This window comes from Heliangelus exortis, chromosome 22, assembly GCF_036169615.1.
Source record: "Heliangelus exortis chromosome 22, bHelExo1.hap1, whole genome shotgun sequence".
Taxonomy (NCBI): domain Eukaryota; kingdom Metazoa; phylum Chordata; class Aves; order Apodiformes; family Trochilidae; genus Heliangelus; species Heliangelus exortis.
This window is the reverse complement of record NC_092443.1, coordinates 1,330,499-1,346,635: the sequence shown is the minus strand read 5'-3', so window position 1 is coordinate 1,346,635 and position 16,137 is coordinate 1,330,499. Positions and strand designations below refer to the sequence as shown.

Genomic DNA, 16,137 nt, shown 5'->3' with positions numbered 1-16,137 from the left:
AGTGCACCCTGGTTTTTCCACCTCACCAGCCCCTTCTTCCCAGCAGCAGTGGCCTGGAGCAGTCACAGCCCCTCCTGCTGTGGGCAACACGGGCAGGAGTTAAGCAGCTGCATGTAATTTAACATATTGCCAATTAACAGACTTTACTGATCTGGGTATGGAGAAATAAACATGACAAATTTTTAAAGAGTTACAGAAACACCACCTCTTTAGCTCCACCAAGTCCAGCACCTCTCCTCCCTCCTGGCCCAACAGCAGCTCCTCCAGATTACACCCAACCCCTCAGCTCCCTGAGGCAAGGAGCAGCTCAGATGATTTCTTTCTGCCCCTGACACAAAATGCTCTGTGGGCCACAGCTCCTCAGGGGTGACCCCTCAGTGTGTCCCTCTGCATGGGGCTGCTCTTCCCACAGTCTCCAGCTGTGTCCCAACCATCTCCCTTCCCATGTGCCTCCTCCCTGCATTTCTCCAAACACATCTCTTAATATTCCAAGGGCTGGAAAGCCAACCTTGGTCGGAGAAGAATTAAATCATTCACCTTTTTAGGTTACCCTGACCCCTGGCCCAGGACAGGTGTAGCATCCAGGAGGAAAGCTGCTGTAAAACAGGTAAAGAACTTACATATTCTAAAGGCAGGTCTGCTGAGCACCCTGTACAGGACCCCGGCCCTGCCCGGGCTCCTTTTCCCCATCGGGCACTGCAGAGTCCCCAGGAGCCCCCAGCTCACTGCACCAGTGAGATGCTCTCATGTGCCACAGCAAAGACAGGATAGAGGGGCTGGGCGAAGCGTTCCCTGTGGGAAAAAAGGATGGTGCAGGAATTGGGGTCATAAAAAAGCACTTCCCCTCCCCCAAAGTCAACCAGCACCCCGATCTCGGCCGGGGCACGGATCAGCTCCACGGCCCGGGGCTCCCCGGCGTGCAGAAACCTGAACTCCTTGTCGTAGCGAGAGAAGACCCAGGAGGCTGTGTTGAAACCCAGCCTGGCCTCGTTGCCAGAGCCCCTGCGTGGCACAGAGCTGTAGCAAACCCCCAGCTTGTAGGCACAGCTCTTCTCCACGCTGACCTTCCAGGCGCAGAGTCCCGAGTGGAAAGGTGCAGCAGCCAAAGCATTGGGCCAGTGGTCAAAGCGCTCGGGGCAGTCCGAGTCCACCTTGGCCTTTTTGGGGCTGAAGGTCAGGGTTTTCTTGTCTTCCGACAGGCTGAGCTGGGGGCTGACAGTTTTCTCATCAATGTGAATCTCCTGTGAGCCTGCAAGAGAAGCCACGTGCAGAGCAACAGGTTGGTGGCCCCTGCCTGAACCACCCAGAGAAGTCCTGGCCATCAGAGGCACAGCCATGTCCCCTCAGGCTGGGTGCCAGAGCTCTCCACAGCCTTCCCTCTCAAACCACAGTTATGACATCACAGAAACTCATCACACCCTGAATTTCACTAGACACATGTCCACCCTTGCACTAAAGTCCTGCAGAGTCAGAGAATCACAGAAGTGTTTGGTTGGAACACACCTTTAAAGTCATCAAGTCCAACCATTAACCTCACACAAACCCACAGCCCTCAGCACCACATCTCTGGGGCTCTGAAACCCCTCCAGGGATGATGGGGACTCCAGCCCTGCCCTGGGCAGCTTGGGCCAGGCCCTGACAACCCTTTCCAGGGAGAAATTATTCCCCAGCTCCAACCTAAACCTCCCCTGGGGCAACTTGAAGCCAAAAGTTCCTCTTGTCCCATCCCTTGTTCCTTGGGAGCAGAGCTCGACCCCCCCTGGCTCCAACCTCCTCTCAGGGGGTTGCAGAGAGCCAGAAGGTCTCCCCTCAGCCTCCTCTGCTCCAGGATCAACACCCCCAGGGCCCTCAGCAGCCCCTGGGCAGAGCTGAGCTCCAGACCCTTCCCCAGCTCCATTCCCTTCTCTGGACACTTTCCATCCCCTCAATGTCCTTCTGGTCATGAGGGGCCCAGAAGTGACCCCAGGGTTCAAGGTGCAGCCTCAGCAGTGCCCAGCACAGGGACAAGATACAACTTATCTTACTCTGCCCCTGGCCTGAAACCCCACAAAACAGGACTCTGCCTTTTCCACCCATCTCACTTTCAAGAGAAACCAAAATCTCAGCCCTGTCCCTTCCCACCCCCACAGCAGGACCCAACTTCTCCTCTCCAGGGTGAGCCAAGAGCCTGGCCAGGGGCTGGGCTGTTTGCAGAGAACCTGCAGAGCAGGAAATGCAGGAATGGGGAGGAATGGAGAGGGCAGGGAGGGGGAAATCTGTTTCCTCCTGTAAAGCCCAAGAAATGAATCAGCTCACCTGGAGTGAGGTGCCACACTCCGGAAATTCACTGAGCAAGGAGATGAGGCTGATGTCCATTTGACTGACCTGCTCTGGGGGGTTCTATCTGCAGGTGCCCCCCCTCATCCTGCCTTCCCCCACCTTCACTTCATCCATTTTAGTTTTTAAACAAGACTGGAGCAGGGCAGTCATTTGCTCTCTCCAGCAAGAGCTACACCAGCTCCTGCCCTTTCCCAATCCCCCTCTGCTCAGCATCCAGCACATGGCAGGATGAGACCCTAAAGAACCAAACCATTCTGTCAGCCCAGAGCCCAGCTCGTGGTCAGAAAGCTATCACACATCTACTCACTTCTTGTTCCAGCACATCAGAGCCTCTCACAGATGCCATGCTGGTGAGCTCACCCTCTCTTAAAAGTCACCAGCAGGCCAAGGGGAAAGGCTGTGAAGAGGAATTTCTGTGGCAGAGAGTGCTACAGCAGCATCAGCCTCACTGCTGTACAGTGACCCAGGAAAGAAACCCAGTGAGGTTAAGCTGATAAAAGACACAACCTCTTCAAACCTCTGCTCCTCCAAGCCCAAACCAGCTGCTTGGCACAACTGTGCCCCCTCCTCAGCATCCCAAACTTCCTAAGGATGCTGCTGCCCCCCTGGATGGGGACTCCAAGGAAAGAGCAGGACTGGGAGAGCAGGGAAGGGCAGGATGCAACATCAGGGTGTTCTGACCCAAACCACGATGCTTTGACACAGTCTCAGGATGTTTCTTTGGGAATGACAGAGCTGAGTGTGCAGGAATGCCCAGAGAGTGAGAAAGTTGAGGGAAGCACTGACCTGGGGCAGAGCAGAGAACAGCAGAGGCCCAGAGTCGGTGCAGCAGTGGACTCTGAACACACCTCTGGTTAAAGTTTAACTTCGGGGACTCCTGAGGCTCTAAGATTCCCTCTGCCACCTCCGTCCTAGCAAAGGAACACAGGATAGAGTTAGAAATACAATGATTTATTGAGCAGTGCTGGAGGTGCTGAAGGTCACCGGGAGGCAGGGCAGAAACATGAGCTGGAGCAAGAGGAGCAGGGAAACCACACGGGGAGGTTCTGGGCAAACTCTCCTCCCAAGCAACACTTTGGGTTGGCTTTGATCACAGCCCCTTCTGAAAGGACTTCAAGAGTTTCAGAATCCAATCCCAGCAGCCTGAGTCAAGAGCCTCCTCAGCCAGGAGATTAAACACCCCCGAGAGCAGCCATGGGGTGCAGCAGGGCACAGGCACATTCCCTCCTTATCAACCAAACCTCACTGCAGGGCAGGAGAAGGGAGAGCAAGGCAGGACACCGGGGTCAAGCCAGCAGAGCAAGGAGAGGGACACAGGAACTCATGGGGCTGGGTGAAGGCTCGGGATGCTCCATTGCTGGGGCCAATTTGTCACTGGGCAGCAGCTACAGAAAGAAATGGTGGTGAAATTGCTGAAGGAAGGGCAATTATTGCTGGTGGCTTTCAGGAATGCTGACAGCTGAGGTGCAGAGCTTGGGCAGTGCAGTGCCAGCAGCTCCCTGCCACCTCTCCAGTGGACAATCCTCCCTCCTGCCAACAGAGCAGGGACAGGCTGGCTCCATATCCCAGGGAACCCTGGGGAGTTTAGGTTGGATGTTAGGAAATATTTTGTCACTGAGAGGGTTGTGAGGCATTGGGATGGCCCAGACAGTGGTGGAGTCCCCATCCCATTTAAAAGGCATTTGGAGCTGGTCCTTAAGGACAGGGTTTAGCAGTGAGATTGTGGTGTTGGTCCAAGGTTGGGCTGGATGATCCTGGAGGTCTCTTCCAACCCAAACATTCTGGGATTCTGTTTACAGGAGCTGGAAAAGGTCTCCCAGAATCTGGAGGAGGGCTCCAGAAAAGCTGGGGAGGGACTTTTTGTAAGGTGGTAGGAAGAAGGATAATGGCTTTAGACTGGCAGAGGGGAGATTTAGATTGGACATGAGGATGAAATTCTTTGGTGTGAGGGTGCTGAGCCCCAGGGTGCCCCCAGAAGCTGTGGCTGCCCCATCCCTGGCAGTGCTGAAGGTTGGATGGGGCTTGGAGCACCCTGGGCTGGGGGAGGTGTCCCTGACCATGGCAGGGGGTGGGAATGGATGAGCTTTAAGGTCCTTCTGACCCAAACCTGTGTGTGATTCTGAGATTCCCATAAGTCAGGGACAGTCCACCTGGCAATGCCTCTGGGGAGCTGCTGCTCATGGAGCATTTTTAGGTCCCAGGACTTCTACATCTGGAGCTGCAGCACAGTGAAGCAGAAACAAGTGGCCCCGCAGCACCTCTGTGTCCTCACCCTCCACCAAAGCAGCAGGAGGGAGAAAAGAGGGGGTGCCAGAGGCTGCTCACAGCAGGAACAGCAGAGGGTGCAGGGGACAGGGAAAAGAGCAGGAGCAGCCAGGTACTGACCTCTCAAAGATCTCTTGTTCTGCATGCTGTGGACAAGGAGAGAAAAAGTCATTTGAACTGACATCCCCACAGATAACATCCCAAACATAAACAAGCACAGCAAACCCAGGACAAAAGGAGCAGAGTTCTCCCTCCTGACCCAGTGAAACCACTCCTCATCCCAAACCCTGGAGTGTCCACCACCCATTATCTTCAGCCCCAGGACCTTCCACTCCCTGACTCAGAAAGTGGGAATGGCTGCAAGTGACATCTTCTACATGCAGCTCAGGGCAAAAGGACAAGGTGAGGGTCTCACTGTCTTTCTGCCTCCCAGCCTCCACACTGAGGCCCCAGCTCAGCCACCCGAGATGCTGGGGGAGGACAGGACCTGTGTTTCCCACCTTCTGCCCATGGGATCACTTTTCCAAGCAGAACTGCTGCCCCCCTCTTCACCACGTTCCTGGTGGCAAACAGAGGCTAAAACCAATCCCAGAGCTGATGTCTGTGAGAGGAATTGCTCAGGTAAAAGGAGACAATTTAATAGTCAGAAGCAGAACTGGGTGAAGGGAAGCACAGGCTTGGTGAATATCCCAAAGAGGGGCCTGGCAGGCACCATAGCAGAACTTCCAGAAGAGCTATAGGTGCTCTCAAGGCTGAGGTCTTGTCCAGCACTAGACAGGACACAAGGAAACTGGTGACCCAACCTAACTGCTGCTAGAGCAGCTCTCACCCCTCAGCTCTTCCTGAGCTGGCAGCTTCAAGCCAAGAGCTTGGAGACTCTGAACCTCATGTGAGAGCAGCAGCAGGCAGAGCAGAATCCCAGAAAGTGAGGGGTTGGGAGGAACCTCAAAAGATCACTGAGTCCAACCCCCTGCCAGAGCAGGGTCACCTCCAGCAGTCACACAGAACACATCCAGGTGGGATTTGGATGTCTCCAGGGAAGGAGACTCCACAACCTCCCTGGGCAGCCTGGGCCAGGGCTCCCTCACCCTCACAGGGAAAAAATTCTTTCAGAATTTATATGGAATGTTTATATGGAATCTCCTATGCTCAAGCTGATAGCAGATGCTCTAGGAACCACTGGGCTTGTCAGGTCCAGGTGCAGGAGCTTCCCTGAGCTGGACTCTCAAACACAGACCCTGCCCAGCTCTGCCTCCTTGCTTTCAGCACAGCAAGCAGCCAAACACCCTATGGAAACCCCATAATCTCCATGATGGAACGACCAGGTCACTCCTCAGCTGCCTGATGTGTCCATTGGTACAAGAAGGAGCACTCACCACCAGGTCCTGGTCATCCAGGTGGGTGATGATGTCCACCAGGTAGGTGCGGAGGGCAGAGAGCTTCTGCAGAGCCTCAGCCCAGTGCACCCGCTGGGCCAGGATGCTCTGGTGTGCCCGCTCCTCCTCCACGTGCACCTTCTCCAGCAGCTGCTGCTCCTCATCCTCACACACCTTCCCCACGAAGAGCAGCCTCTGGATGAGCAGCTCCCGAGCTGCATTGGCTGCATTCTGCCAGAGCCAGGAGAGAGGAGGAACATCAGCTTTGCTTCAGCCCTCACAAGAGCTCCGACTGCTTCTGCTTTCCCTGGGCTCAGCTGCTGGGATGGATGTGAGCCCAAGCCATGGCAATCAGCATGATGCAAGCACAGGTAAAGGAGACAACCAGTCCCAAACCTGTCTTCTGCCTCCCGGGCTAACCCTGGGACTTGAGTGACAACCTGTGAGGGACCACAGGCTCATCCCTCAGCAAATCTTCCAGGGTTCACAATTAGCAAGAAACAGAGGCACCCTGAGAACTCTCTTTTATCCTTGATGACAAATAAAACCAGGCATGGCTGACACTGGTCCCTCTGGGGTGTTTGATGGCTGCACACCAACACCAAGGAATTTATTATTTGTGCACATTTTCCAGGAATGAAGTAGGAGCTGCAGGGCACTCTGCTGGCACAGACTGTGGGGTGGGAGGGGGACAACCCCTTCAGACCGAGGAGCCTCCCAAGGGCTCAGAACATTTGATGGGAAGGATGAGCATGGAGGAAGGGGGGGGACACGGACATGTCCCATTTTGTGCTGGGATCAGGAGCAGGGACTCCCCAGGACCCCCTGGGATCAGGGGCAGGGACTCACCAGGACCCCCTGGTCCTTGGCAGGCAGCACCAGGTCCACGTGCCGGGCGATGGCCGCGCTCTGCAGCTGCAGCCGCTCGCACTGATCCACGATCCGGTTCTGGAACAGGGAGCAGTGGGCTGGGCAGCACCTGTGGCTCTGCGGGGCCACGGCAGCCCTGAGCCCCCCACTCAGCCTGCCCGACAGCCCCCGCCCAGCCCCACGCCTCCCGTGGGGTCCCCGTGCACCACCCCACAGAGAGACCTTCCCCGTAGGGACCCCACACCCAAACAAGGGCCTCCCCACAACCTGCCGGGAGCTCCACAGAGCAGACCCCTTCCCCACGGGGGACCCCTCACATGGCCCCACACCGAGTACCCCTCCCCACGGGACCCCCCCACGCCCCGCCGGGAGCTCCCCAGACGGCTCCGGTCCCCCACGCTTTCCCCCTGCCCCGGTCGCCCCCCGGAGGGTCCCGGGAAGGTGCTGAGGCCCCCCCGGGGCAGGGTCCCGGTTCCCGGTGCTCACCCGCAGCTTCTCCGCCCGCTCCGGCAGCGCCCGCAGCCCCCGGTCCCGCTGGGCCATGCTGCGAACCGGCACCTGCCGCGGGGGCGGCCCCGACGCGCCCGGTCCCGCCCAACCCGCACCGCGCTGGGCCCCGCCCCAGCCCCGAGATGGGACGGGGTGGGACGGGCCGGGAACCGGACCGGACCCCCGAACCGACCTCAGGTGAGTGCGCGGCGGGGGCACGGTGGGACCCGGGGCTGTAGGGACCCCATTGCCCCCCCCATCCCCTTCCCGTGGGGCTGCCCCAGCGACAGGGCCCCACGTTGTCCCCCTGCCCATCCCAGGGGTTGCCCCGTACCTTCCCTGTGGGGTTGTTCCATCTGTGGGAACCTGTGTGGCCCCCACAGCCTCCCGAGGGGCTGCCCCGGCTGCAGGAACCTGGGCTGCACCCCTATTGCACCCACCCAGCTGCCCCACAGCCTATTTGTGGGGGTCCCCCCATCTGCGGGGGCCCGGGGATAATAATCTCTCATTATAGGGACCTGCACCATTGCTGTGGGGCCACCTCCTGCTATAGGGACCTGCACCATAGGGACCTGCACCATTGCTGTGGGGCCAGCCCAGCTGCAGAGCTTTTGGGCTGCCAGGAACCATCTCCCCTCAAACAGATTTAACCCTGCACAGCAGTGGGGAGAGGGCTCTGCTCAGATTCCTGTGCCTGCTCCTGGGGGTGCTGTTCCCTTGTTCCCAGCATGGATTCCACTGCAGTGCCTGAGACAGCAGCCTGGGTTATTGTTTGAAAGAAGTTTAGTTTAAAAAAAAAAAAAAGGGTTTGATTGCTGTTCAGCAATGGATTTTGAGGGGAAGAGAGGAGATCCTCCTCCAACATGGAATTCCATCTCCTGGAGGTGTAGCTTTGTAGGGATGTGTTGGTGCAGGATCCCTGGGGTTCATCACTGCTCTGCCATGGAGCAGCTTCATGATGAAGGTGCAGGAGGCCTGGCAGACAGGAACACCTCAGCTGAGCATCCTGCCCCAGCAGCCACTGCTCTTCCTTGTGCAGGATGCAGAGCAATGTGTCTGCCAGAACGTGGTTGGACACAAACCAGGCCTCCTCCTTCCTGGTACTTTCCTGCAGCTTTCTGCCTGCATCCAGCTCAGTTTGAGCTGATGTCTGGGCAAGGACAATTGCCCACACACATTAACCACATAAGTGATTAATTGTAACCATTGTAATTAAAAAAAATCAGAATTTAGCTCTTAGCTAAAAAACCTAGGATCTGTTTTACAGGAGAAACAACTTCCAGAGTTCTCCTGTTGTCAAAAAAAGAAGCTACCTGCAAAGCATAGCTACTTGCAAAGGCTTCCAGCAGCCCAGGGAAAACCTGTGAGCCCAGACTGGGGGAGAGGGTGGAAATGGATGGACCATCTCCATGTTACAGCAGAGAGCAGTATAAATGCTGCAGACAGATATCCATAGCATAAAAACCAAAATCCAAAAAAGAAAAAAACATTACTCACAGTTTGATTCCAACCAAGCCCTGGCAAACACAAGTGCTTCCAAACCACCCTGACCCAAGACCCACCCCAGACAACAGCTGCCATAACCACGTTCCAACAGCCCTTTTCTTTTTCTTTTTAATATAAAAAAAACAAGTCTTAGTTGAAAGCCATTAAAGTCTCCATTCCAGTTCATCAGCAGCTCTCTGAGCTACTCTGCTGTCCACAACTTGAAGGTTCTGTCATAGGAGCAGGTTGCTATCAGCTGCCCATCAAGGGAGATGTCCAGCCCCATCACCTTCCCCTCGTGACCTGCCAGTGTTTTCAGAGGGGACCAGCCAGGGTGAGTCCAGATCTTTGCAGTGTTGTCATAGGCACCCGTGAGCAGGAAGTTCCCATGGTTGGCTGTGGAGGATGAGAAAAAGGGAGCAGTGAGATTTGCAAATAAAACCATGAAAAATCTTCTCCGCTTAAAGAACCTGCAGATGGTTTTGTTTGAGTTGCCCCATCCCCTCACACCTCAGCCTGGGAGAGGGATGGACAAGGAGCATGGGCCAGGAGATACTCACGCTCAAACCTGACCCCAGTCACCAGGTTCTGGTGTGCAGGGATGGTGTAGATGCACTTCCTCTGCCGGAGGTCCCACACCTTGCAGGTATTGTCACCACTGCCAGTTGCAACGTGGTACCTGCCCAAGGGTGGAGGAAGAACACGTTGCTGGGAGCTGGGCTTTGTACCCAGAGCTCCCACATAACCCACCTGAGTTCTTTCCTTACCCATTTGGGGAGAAGTTAATCCCATAGATCTCCTTCAGGTGGCCTTCTAGAAACATGATACAGCGTCCTGTGCGCAGGTCCCACACCCGGCCAAAAGCATCCAGACCCCTGGGAGAGAGAACCCAAGGGTGACCCTCCAGAGACCTCAGCAACTTCCACGGTCTGCTCACCCTCACCAGGAGAGCATCAGGCAGCAACAAAACCTTGCTGGCATTTCACATCCAGTCCTGAGGCAAAGCACCCACCCCGTGCCAGCCAGAGACCCGTCGGTGTGGAAGGCAATGTCGTAGACCCCTTTGCTGTGCCCCTCCTGATGCAGAATCTCCTCCTGAGCCTCCAGGTCCCACAGGCGCCACGAGTGATCATAGCTGCAAAGAAAATAAAAAGGCACTTGTCCAGCTCAATGTATCTCCAAGGAGAGTAACAGGGAATTCTAGCATGGACCCTGTCCAGAATCAGTGCCACCTTGAAGAAACTCGCAGGACAGCTGGACCCCTGGTGGTGACTCTCTTTCTCTCTCTCTCATTCTTTCTTCCCACTTTCTTAACACTTTTCTCTATTTCTTATATCTTCTTTTCCTCTCTCCCTCTTTTGCCTGGCTCTATATTTTTGCCTGTGTCAATTATCAAATAAAATCTGCTTGCACCCAACCCTTCTGTGGCTGGACTTTGTTTCGTGGATCCAAACCAAAAGAAAACAAAATTTTAATGCTACCTCGGACCATAACATTGGGGCATTTTATTTCCAGCTGGAGACCAACAGGGTCTCACATGAGGAGTAGAGAAAGAAATCCCAGTGATTTGCACTGGTCCCCACTGTGCTACCAGCCAGGGGTCCAATGGTCAGGGCTGGAAGCAGATCACCAACTCTCCATACCAGGTAGTACCCAGGAACCTCCCAGACGGGTGCCACATCACACGTGCCACTCTCATGCTGTGTCCTTCAATATCTGCCACGGGTTCATCACTGAAAAACACAAATGATGATTGTCAGACCCTGGGCAGAGGTGGGTGATGACACTGATGACAGCAGGAGCTGCTAATTAAACACAAGCCAGAAGGAAGAGCAGTTTTAACTAATGACTGAATTCTGCCTTCGGTTCACCAGAGCAAAAACTTCAAGTAAAACCCCTCTATCCACTCACATGTTGGTTATAAAACTATCCTGGGATGATTAGTTCCTGAAAGTTAATGAGGCCCTTGTTAATTGCACTTTGAAAGTAGTAACAGCAGAAAGAAAACGTGGCATCCCTGGGCAGCCAGGAGCTTTACTGTGACTACACTGAACACATCCCCAGCTGCAGCAAGCCCTGCTGTTCTGGGGCAGGGCAGGCAGAAGAGAGAAAATATTTATTCTCCCAGAATTACAGGCAGCAGATCCACAGCCTTCAGCAGAGGAGATGAACAGCATTTAGAGCTTCCTTGTGACAGGTGAAATTAAAAGATCTGGTCAGATGAGAGTAACAACCAATCCATCTCTTCACCCAGGCAGGCTCCAGCCATGAGCAGCTGAGGGGTTTGGAGCTGCTGCCTGTCCCTCAGGCACCCTGCAGGGCTCCACTTCTCAAACCCAGACAGGTACTGACACTCTTCTCCTCTTCACAGGCTTGAGAGAGCCCCTGTGCATCTTCCCAAACCACACTGTCCTGGGACAGTGCCCCCTGTTTTCCTGACAGGCTGAGGCTTCTGTGCATGCTCCTGTGTTTGGTTCATCCCTCCCTGAATACTGGTGCCTCCCAATAAGTCTGAAGTTGATTTGTTAATACCCAAAGAGGGGAAATTTTCTCCTAAATGAAAGGTTAGAATGAAACAACCTTCAGATCTTCCATCCATCACCCAAAGCAGTTTACTAACACCCAGCAGCAATTCTGACTTGGTTCTTTTCAGATGATTTCCCCTCACCTTGATTCCCCTAATCAGGGTGATCTCTTTCCTGCTGAAGAGGGTGGCACATACTGAGGCCAGGAATTGCACTGGTATAGCTACAAGAAAAGGTTATATTTGCAGGAGGATGGTGAATGTTTAATAACACAAAATAAGCCCCAAAACCACAATGCTGCAGCTTTGTATGTCTGGTCTCATTCTGACCTTTCCAGGCTCCAGAGTTTGACAGAACCATCAGCTGCACAGGAGGCCAGGTTAACATCCTTCTTGTCCAGGGAGACAGTGGCTTTGGGATGGAAGACTATTGCTCCTACATTGGTGGTATGTCCTTAAGAGAAAAGAAAATAAAAATTGGCCAGTTCTCCAGAAAAGCATCATTTCTTTCTTGCTTATTGGCCAGGAACCAGTGAACACATTCACAGTGTCCTCCCACCTTGGCTGAAGCTGCATGGTAACTACCAGACACATCTGTCCTGCACACAGCTGGACTGCAGCCCCAGCAGCACCCACTGCAGGGTATCAAACATGAAAGGTTTGGGACCCTCCAAACTTAGTGAAAATTCAACATATGAATCAAGAGGTTTATCCTCACATTTGTATTTAGTTAATGTTGTGATCAACAGCCCTCACTGCTGCTAAGTGACCTGGCCAGGTCACTGCTATTTGGCTCAAAAAACCTCAAACCAGATTTGGAAACAAGGCACCAAAATCCTGTTCAAAACCAGAAACTGTAAACTCTGGTCTCAGCCCCAAGAGAAATGCCAGGACTTCCTCTGGATCCAGACATGTGCCCACGCTCCACAAGACAGTGATGCTCTCACCAAAATAAAATAAGACCTGCCCCAAAACACTACATTTTGAGTCACAACATAATTCCAACAGGGGAACTCAACCCAGAAAGGAACCAAAGCGAAGAGTGTCAGTGAAAAGTGTCTCTGTACCTCGTAAGGTGTGAACAAGGTTGCAGTCAGGCACAGACCAGAGCTTGCACAAGCCACTCCTGTTGAAAACAAGAACAAAATGTCAGTGGCAACAGGAAATTCAAAGAACAGATCAAACACAGAGCTGCAAAACCACCCCGGGGTGTCCTGGAATGGCTCAAATACCAGCACACTGTGGGAAAACAGCCACAGGGACCAATGAACTCAGACTGAAATCTCTGTTAAGTTCTAAAATGAGGTCAGAAGAGAGCTCAGAGTAGGAAGAAAAAGCATTTCTAAACTCTCATGATCCACAAGCCTCCCATCCCTCTCCATCCCTCCTGAAGTCTTCTTCCAACCCCCACAGCAAGGGCTGTAAAACACAACTTACCAACAGGCTGTGGCCAGGAGTTTGGAATTTGGGCTGAAGTGGCAGTAGGAGAGTGGGCGATCGTCTCCAATCTGACTGCAGAAGTTATTCAAGGACTGAGACAGAACACAAAACAACACATGAGAAAGTACCAGGGAAAAGCCAAAGAGTGAGGTGAAGGAAGCAAATGTACCCAGGTGGCAGCAGAGGCCTTGGAAAGTCACTTTCCAGTGGAAACACTCCAAGTTCTGTGTTACTGGGCTGGTTGTTTCCCTTGGTTTTATGCACTCATGACCCCCATACAGAAGAGGGAAGCAGGCAGCCCCTTCCTAGCCAGCTAAACCTGTGACACAGCCAGGAATAAATTCCTTCAGCTTCACAGGCAAGTGACAAGGCAATGCAGGGACACCTCTTCAGCCCTCTGCCATGCAAGGGAACAATGAAAGCATGTCTCTGAATCACTGAAAAAAAGGGTCAGAAAGTGCTTTGGGAAAGGCAGAGAGCAGCTTTCCAGCACAGCAAATTACAAGCACCTGCAGAGCACCTCTAGGCAGCTCATCCCTTTCCCATCTCCATGGAGAAGCAGCAAAAAAAATGTTGTGAAACCAGCAGCTGCCAAACCTACTCGTAGGGATTTGTGCAGCTCCTGTTTCTGGGATGTCCTGGTTGCCTCTGGAATCTCTTTGAACAGCCTGGCTTCCTCCAGCCTCTTCGCTGCCCTGGGAAGAGCAAAGTGGCCACAAGCAGTTATATTTTCCCTGCCCTGCTGCTGGCCCAGGCCTTTCCCCTTCCTTCTCCTAACCTGGGCTGATGCCTCAGTCAGTCTCTGACTGAGAACTCCAGCTCTGAACTCCCTGGACTCCTCTCCCAGTCTATGTTCCCTGCTCCTTTGATCTCAAATGTCCTGCAGCACCCGTGGCAGGATCAGCAGCTGGATTTTACAAAAGGTTCCACCTCCCTCTTTCATCTGTGCCATCTTTCCTTACCTGGGCAGTGAGTAGTTGGCAAGCCACAGCCTTGCTGTTTTCAGACTGCGTGGTCCTTCGTGGTACCAGGTTTGCTGATACTGTAAGAAAAAGAACAAAACTGTAGAAAAGGCTCCTGTGATCCTACTCTGCCATTCCATTACCTCAGATGGTAAAAGGGATGAGAACCCACAGCCTGACCAAAACCCAGAGTCCTGGACACCAAAGACACCATCAAAGTAAGGCATCTAAGAGGGTATTGCACCCATCTCCCTCAGCACCCAGAGAACAGGAGGGACTGTTACCTCTTCTTTGGATTTTTTAGACCTGTCGTCATCCTTCCTGGTCTTTTTTAATGCGTCTGTGCCAACCACTGAAAGGATATTTCTCAATCTGGAAAGAAAGTCATGTTAATTAATTCACTCAGTGAGCTGTCAGCTCATCTAACAAAGAATCCCTCTCTGCCACTCTTCCCCCCTCACCAGTTTTAGAATCATAGAATCAAGGAACCCACAAGGACCATTGAGTCCAACATCCCACACCCTGCAGTGCTATCATAATGTAAACCATATGACTAAGAGCATTGTGCAGGGGCTCCTTGAACTCTGCCAGGTTTGGGGCTACAACCACTTCCCCAGGGAGCCTGTTCCAGGGACAGATCACCCTCTTGGTGAAGAATCTTTTCCTAATGCCCATTCTGAACTTCTTCTGACACAGCTTCATTCCATTTCCTCATGTCTTTTCTCTGGTCACCAGACAGAGATCAGCACCACCACCTCTGCCACCCTCCAAATGTTATCACTGAAGAGAACTGAAGTTCATGCTTCCTTTTTCTCAGCTCTGCTGCTTTAACTGCTGAAATCCCACTGAACCGAGCTAAAAAGGGTCTGAATTTAATAACACTAAAACCACGAAGACCTCTTCCCTTACTGACTGCTGCCCCCCCCAGCATCCCAAATACAGGGAAAACCCGAGTTCCCTGTGTGCAGACACAGCACCTCTCCCTCCTCTCTGCAGGCCCTTCTCCAAAGAGTGTGATGGGCTCCCCCAGTGCCCTCAGGCAGGCCTTGACCTCCGAGTCATCAGTGGAGACGTTGATTTGCCGCGCTCGCTTCCTGCGCTCAAACTCCGCCAGCACCTCCGCCTGCCGCTCGCTCATGTGGTCCTCCAGGTCAAAGACCTCACCTGAACAAAAAAAAACACAACCACAGAAGGTTCTTTCTCAGAGGAAGATCCAAATAAAGAGCCCCCGGCAACGGTTTCTCTCTCTTTTTTTTTTTTTTTTTTATTATTTTACTTTAAATTACGCTCTGAGTCAATCAGAGGCTTTAGAAAGCGCCGCATTCCCGAGGGAGAGGGGACATAAAGGTGGTTAAAACATCCTCACCACTGCTTATGTTGATGTTGCCAGCCTCCAGTGCAGCCTTCATCCCCTCCTTCCCCAGCAGCCCTGACTCTCCTTTTGCCAGGCGCTCCCTTTCCTTCTCTTCCAGACTTCCATAGAAGATGGGGGCTCTCTTGGCCGGGGGAGCATCGCTCTCTTCTGCAGGCTTGGTCTTTGTGGCCTGGGAGGTAAAGGCAGAATTTTAAATGTGTTTTGGTGAGAAAGGAGACAAACAAACAGCTTGGCTGCACGAGGAAGAGCTGCTCTGCCACAGACAGTCCATACGGACATCACGAGGAGACCCTGGAACCAAACCTGAGCTGTTCTTCTGGGACAACAGGGCCCCGAATGCAGGGATCAAACGTAAAACATCACAGCAAATAATTTGCTTAGGCTGTGCTGTTTTCAGCATCTTTATTATCTGCTCAGACCTCGTTTTTTAAGGCTCTGGGGTTTTGATCTTTTAAAAAAGAAGCAGCTTTAGACAATGAAGCTTTCCCTCGTCTGGCTGCACAAGCCCCCAAGGAGCTCTCAGTGCCCTCCCTGCAGAGAGCAGCGGGGGGACGAGAGCTGAGCGGCTCCCCCCATCCCAGAGGAGGCTCCTTACACCACTTTCCAAGAAAAACCCAAGAATTCCGTAAAAACGCCTGAGAAGACACCAGCCCTCCGCTCGGAGCCCTGTGAACGGCTCCGCTAACACCGAGGGAGCCTCCCCGCACCGGGGTCTCCCCCACACAAACCCCACAGCGAACACGGGGCCCCGGACCAGCCTGCGGCCTCTCCCCGCTCCCACCCCACGCGGGGAACCGGCCCGGAGCCACCCACACCCGCGGCACCCACCTCAGGCGGCGCCGGGGGCCGCACAGCGGGGCGGGCACCTCCCCGAGCAGCCGGTGCCCGAACGGAGGCCATGGCGGCAGCACAGGGGAGGGAGAGGAGCGGAGAGGAAAGAAGGGGAAGAGCTAAGAGCCGAGCACAGGCCCCGCCGCCTCACGACCGCTTCCGGGGGACGCGGGGCAGGGCGGGAGGTGCGGGGCAGGGCGG

The 16,137-nt window shown here is 53.8% G+C and overlaps 2 protein-coding genes across 3 annotated transcripts; both read right to left on the bottom strand.

The window, feature by feature from the left end:
* Positions 1–126: 126 nt before the first annotated feature.
* On the bottom strand, positions 127–7,420 carry BSPRY (B-box and SPRY domain containing). Of its 2 annotated transcripts, none has more exons than XM_071766631.1 (6): positions 7,317–7,420; positions 6,810–6,908; positions 5,957–6,191; positions 4,705–4,723; positions 3,106–3,230; positions 127–1,249 (listed from the first exon to the last, which is right to left on the bottom strand). In XM_071766631.1, exons 1-6 carry the CDS (start codon positions 7,371–7,373, stop codon positions 723–725), a joined length of 1,062 nt encoding a protein of 353 aa, XP_071622732.1. In that variant the 5' UTR covers positions 7,374–7,420; the 3' UTR covers positions 127–722. The 2 variants fall into 2 exon arrangements, with proteins under 2 accessions (XP_071622732.1, XP_071622731.1); XM_071766630.1 differs by having other exon boundaries at positions 4,705–4,730; positions 5,961–6,191.
* Positions 7,421–8,915: 1,495 nt separating this feature from the next.
* PRPF4 (pre-mRNA splicing tri-snRNP complex factor PRPF4) lies at positions 8,916–16,104 on the bottom strand. The gene is made up of 14 exons (XM_071766040.1): positions 15,934–16,104; positions 15,097–15,274; positions 14,708–14,894; positions 14,015–14,102; positions 13,731–13,810; positions 13,370–13,463; positions 12,766–12,860; positions 12,396–12,454; positions 11,659–11,782; positions 10,448–10,537; positions 9,817–9,939; positions 9,572–9,679; positions 9,365–9,483; positions 8,916–9,200 (listed from the first exon to the last, which is right to left on the bottom strand). The coding sequence occupies exons 1-14, from the start codon at positions 16,003–16,005 to the stop codon at positions 9,007–9,009; spliced, it is 1,611 nt and encodes a 536-aa protein (XP_071622141.1). The 5' UTR covers positions 16,006–16,104; the 3' UTR covers positions 8,916–9,006.
* Positions 16,105–16,137: the final 33 nt, after the last annotated feature.

Excerpts from the sequence above, each read along its gene's own strand:
- BSPRY (XM_071766630.1), bottom strand. The coding sequence starts at position 7,373 with ATGGCCCAGCGGGACCGGGGGCTGCGGGCGCTGCCGGAGCGGGCGGAG. Across the intron at positions 6,192-6,809 it reads CCAAGGACCAGGGGGTCCTG|AATGCAGCCAATGCAGCTCG; the intron begins GTGAGTCCCTGC and ends TGGCTCTGGCAG. Across the intron at positions 1,250-3,105 it reads TGTTCTCTGCTCTGCCCCAG|GCTCACAGGAGATTCACATT; the intron begins GTCAGTGCTTCC and ends CTTCTCTTGCAG.
- PRPF4 (XM_071766040.1), bottom strand. The coding sequence starts at position 16,005 with ATGGCCTCCGTTCGGGCACCGGCTGCTCGGGGAGGTGCCCGCCCCGCT. Across the intron at positions 13,464-13,730 it reads GCCAACTACTCACTGCCCAG|GGCAGCGAAGAGGCTGGAGG; the intron begins GTAAGGAAAGAT and ends TGCTCTTCCCAG. Across the intron at positions 9,940-10,447 it reads AGGTTCCTGGGTACTACCTG|CTATGATCACTCGTGGCGCC; the intron begins GTATGGAGAGTT and ends TTTTCTTTGCAG.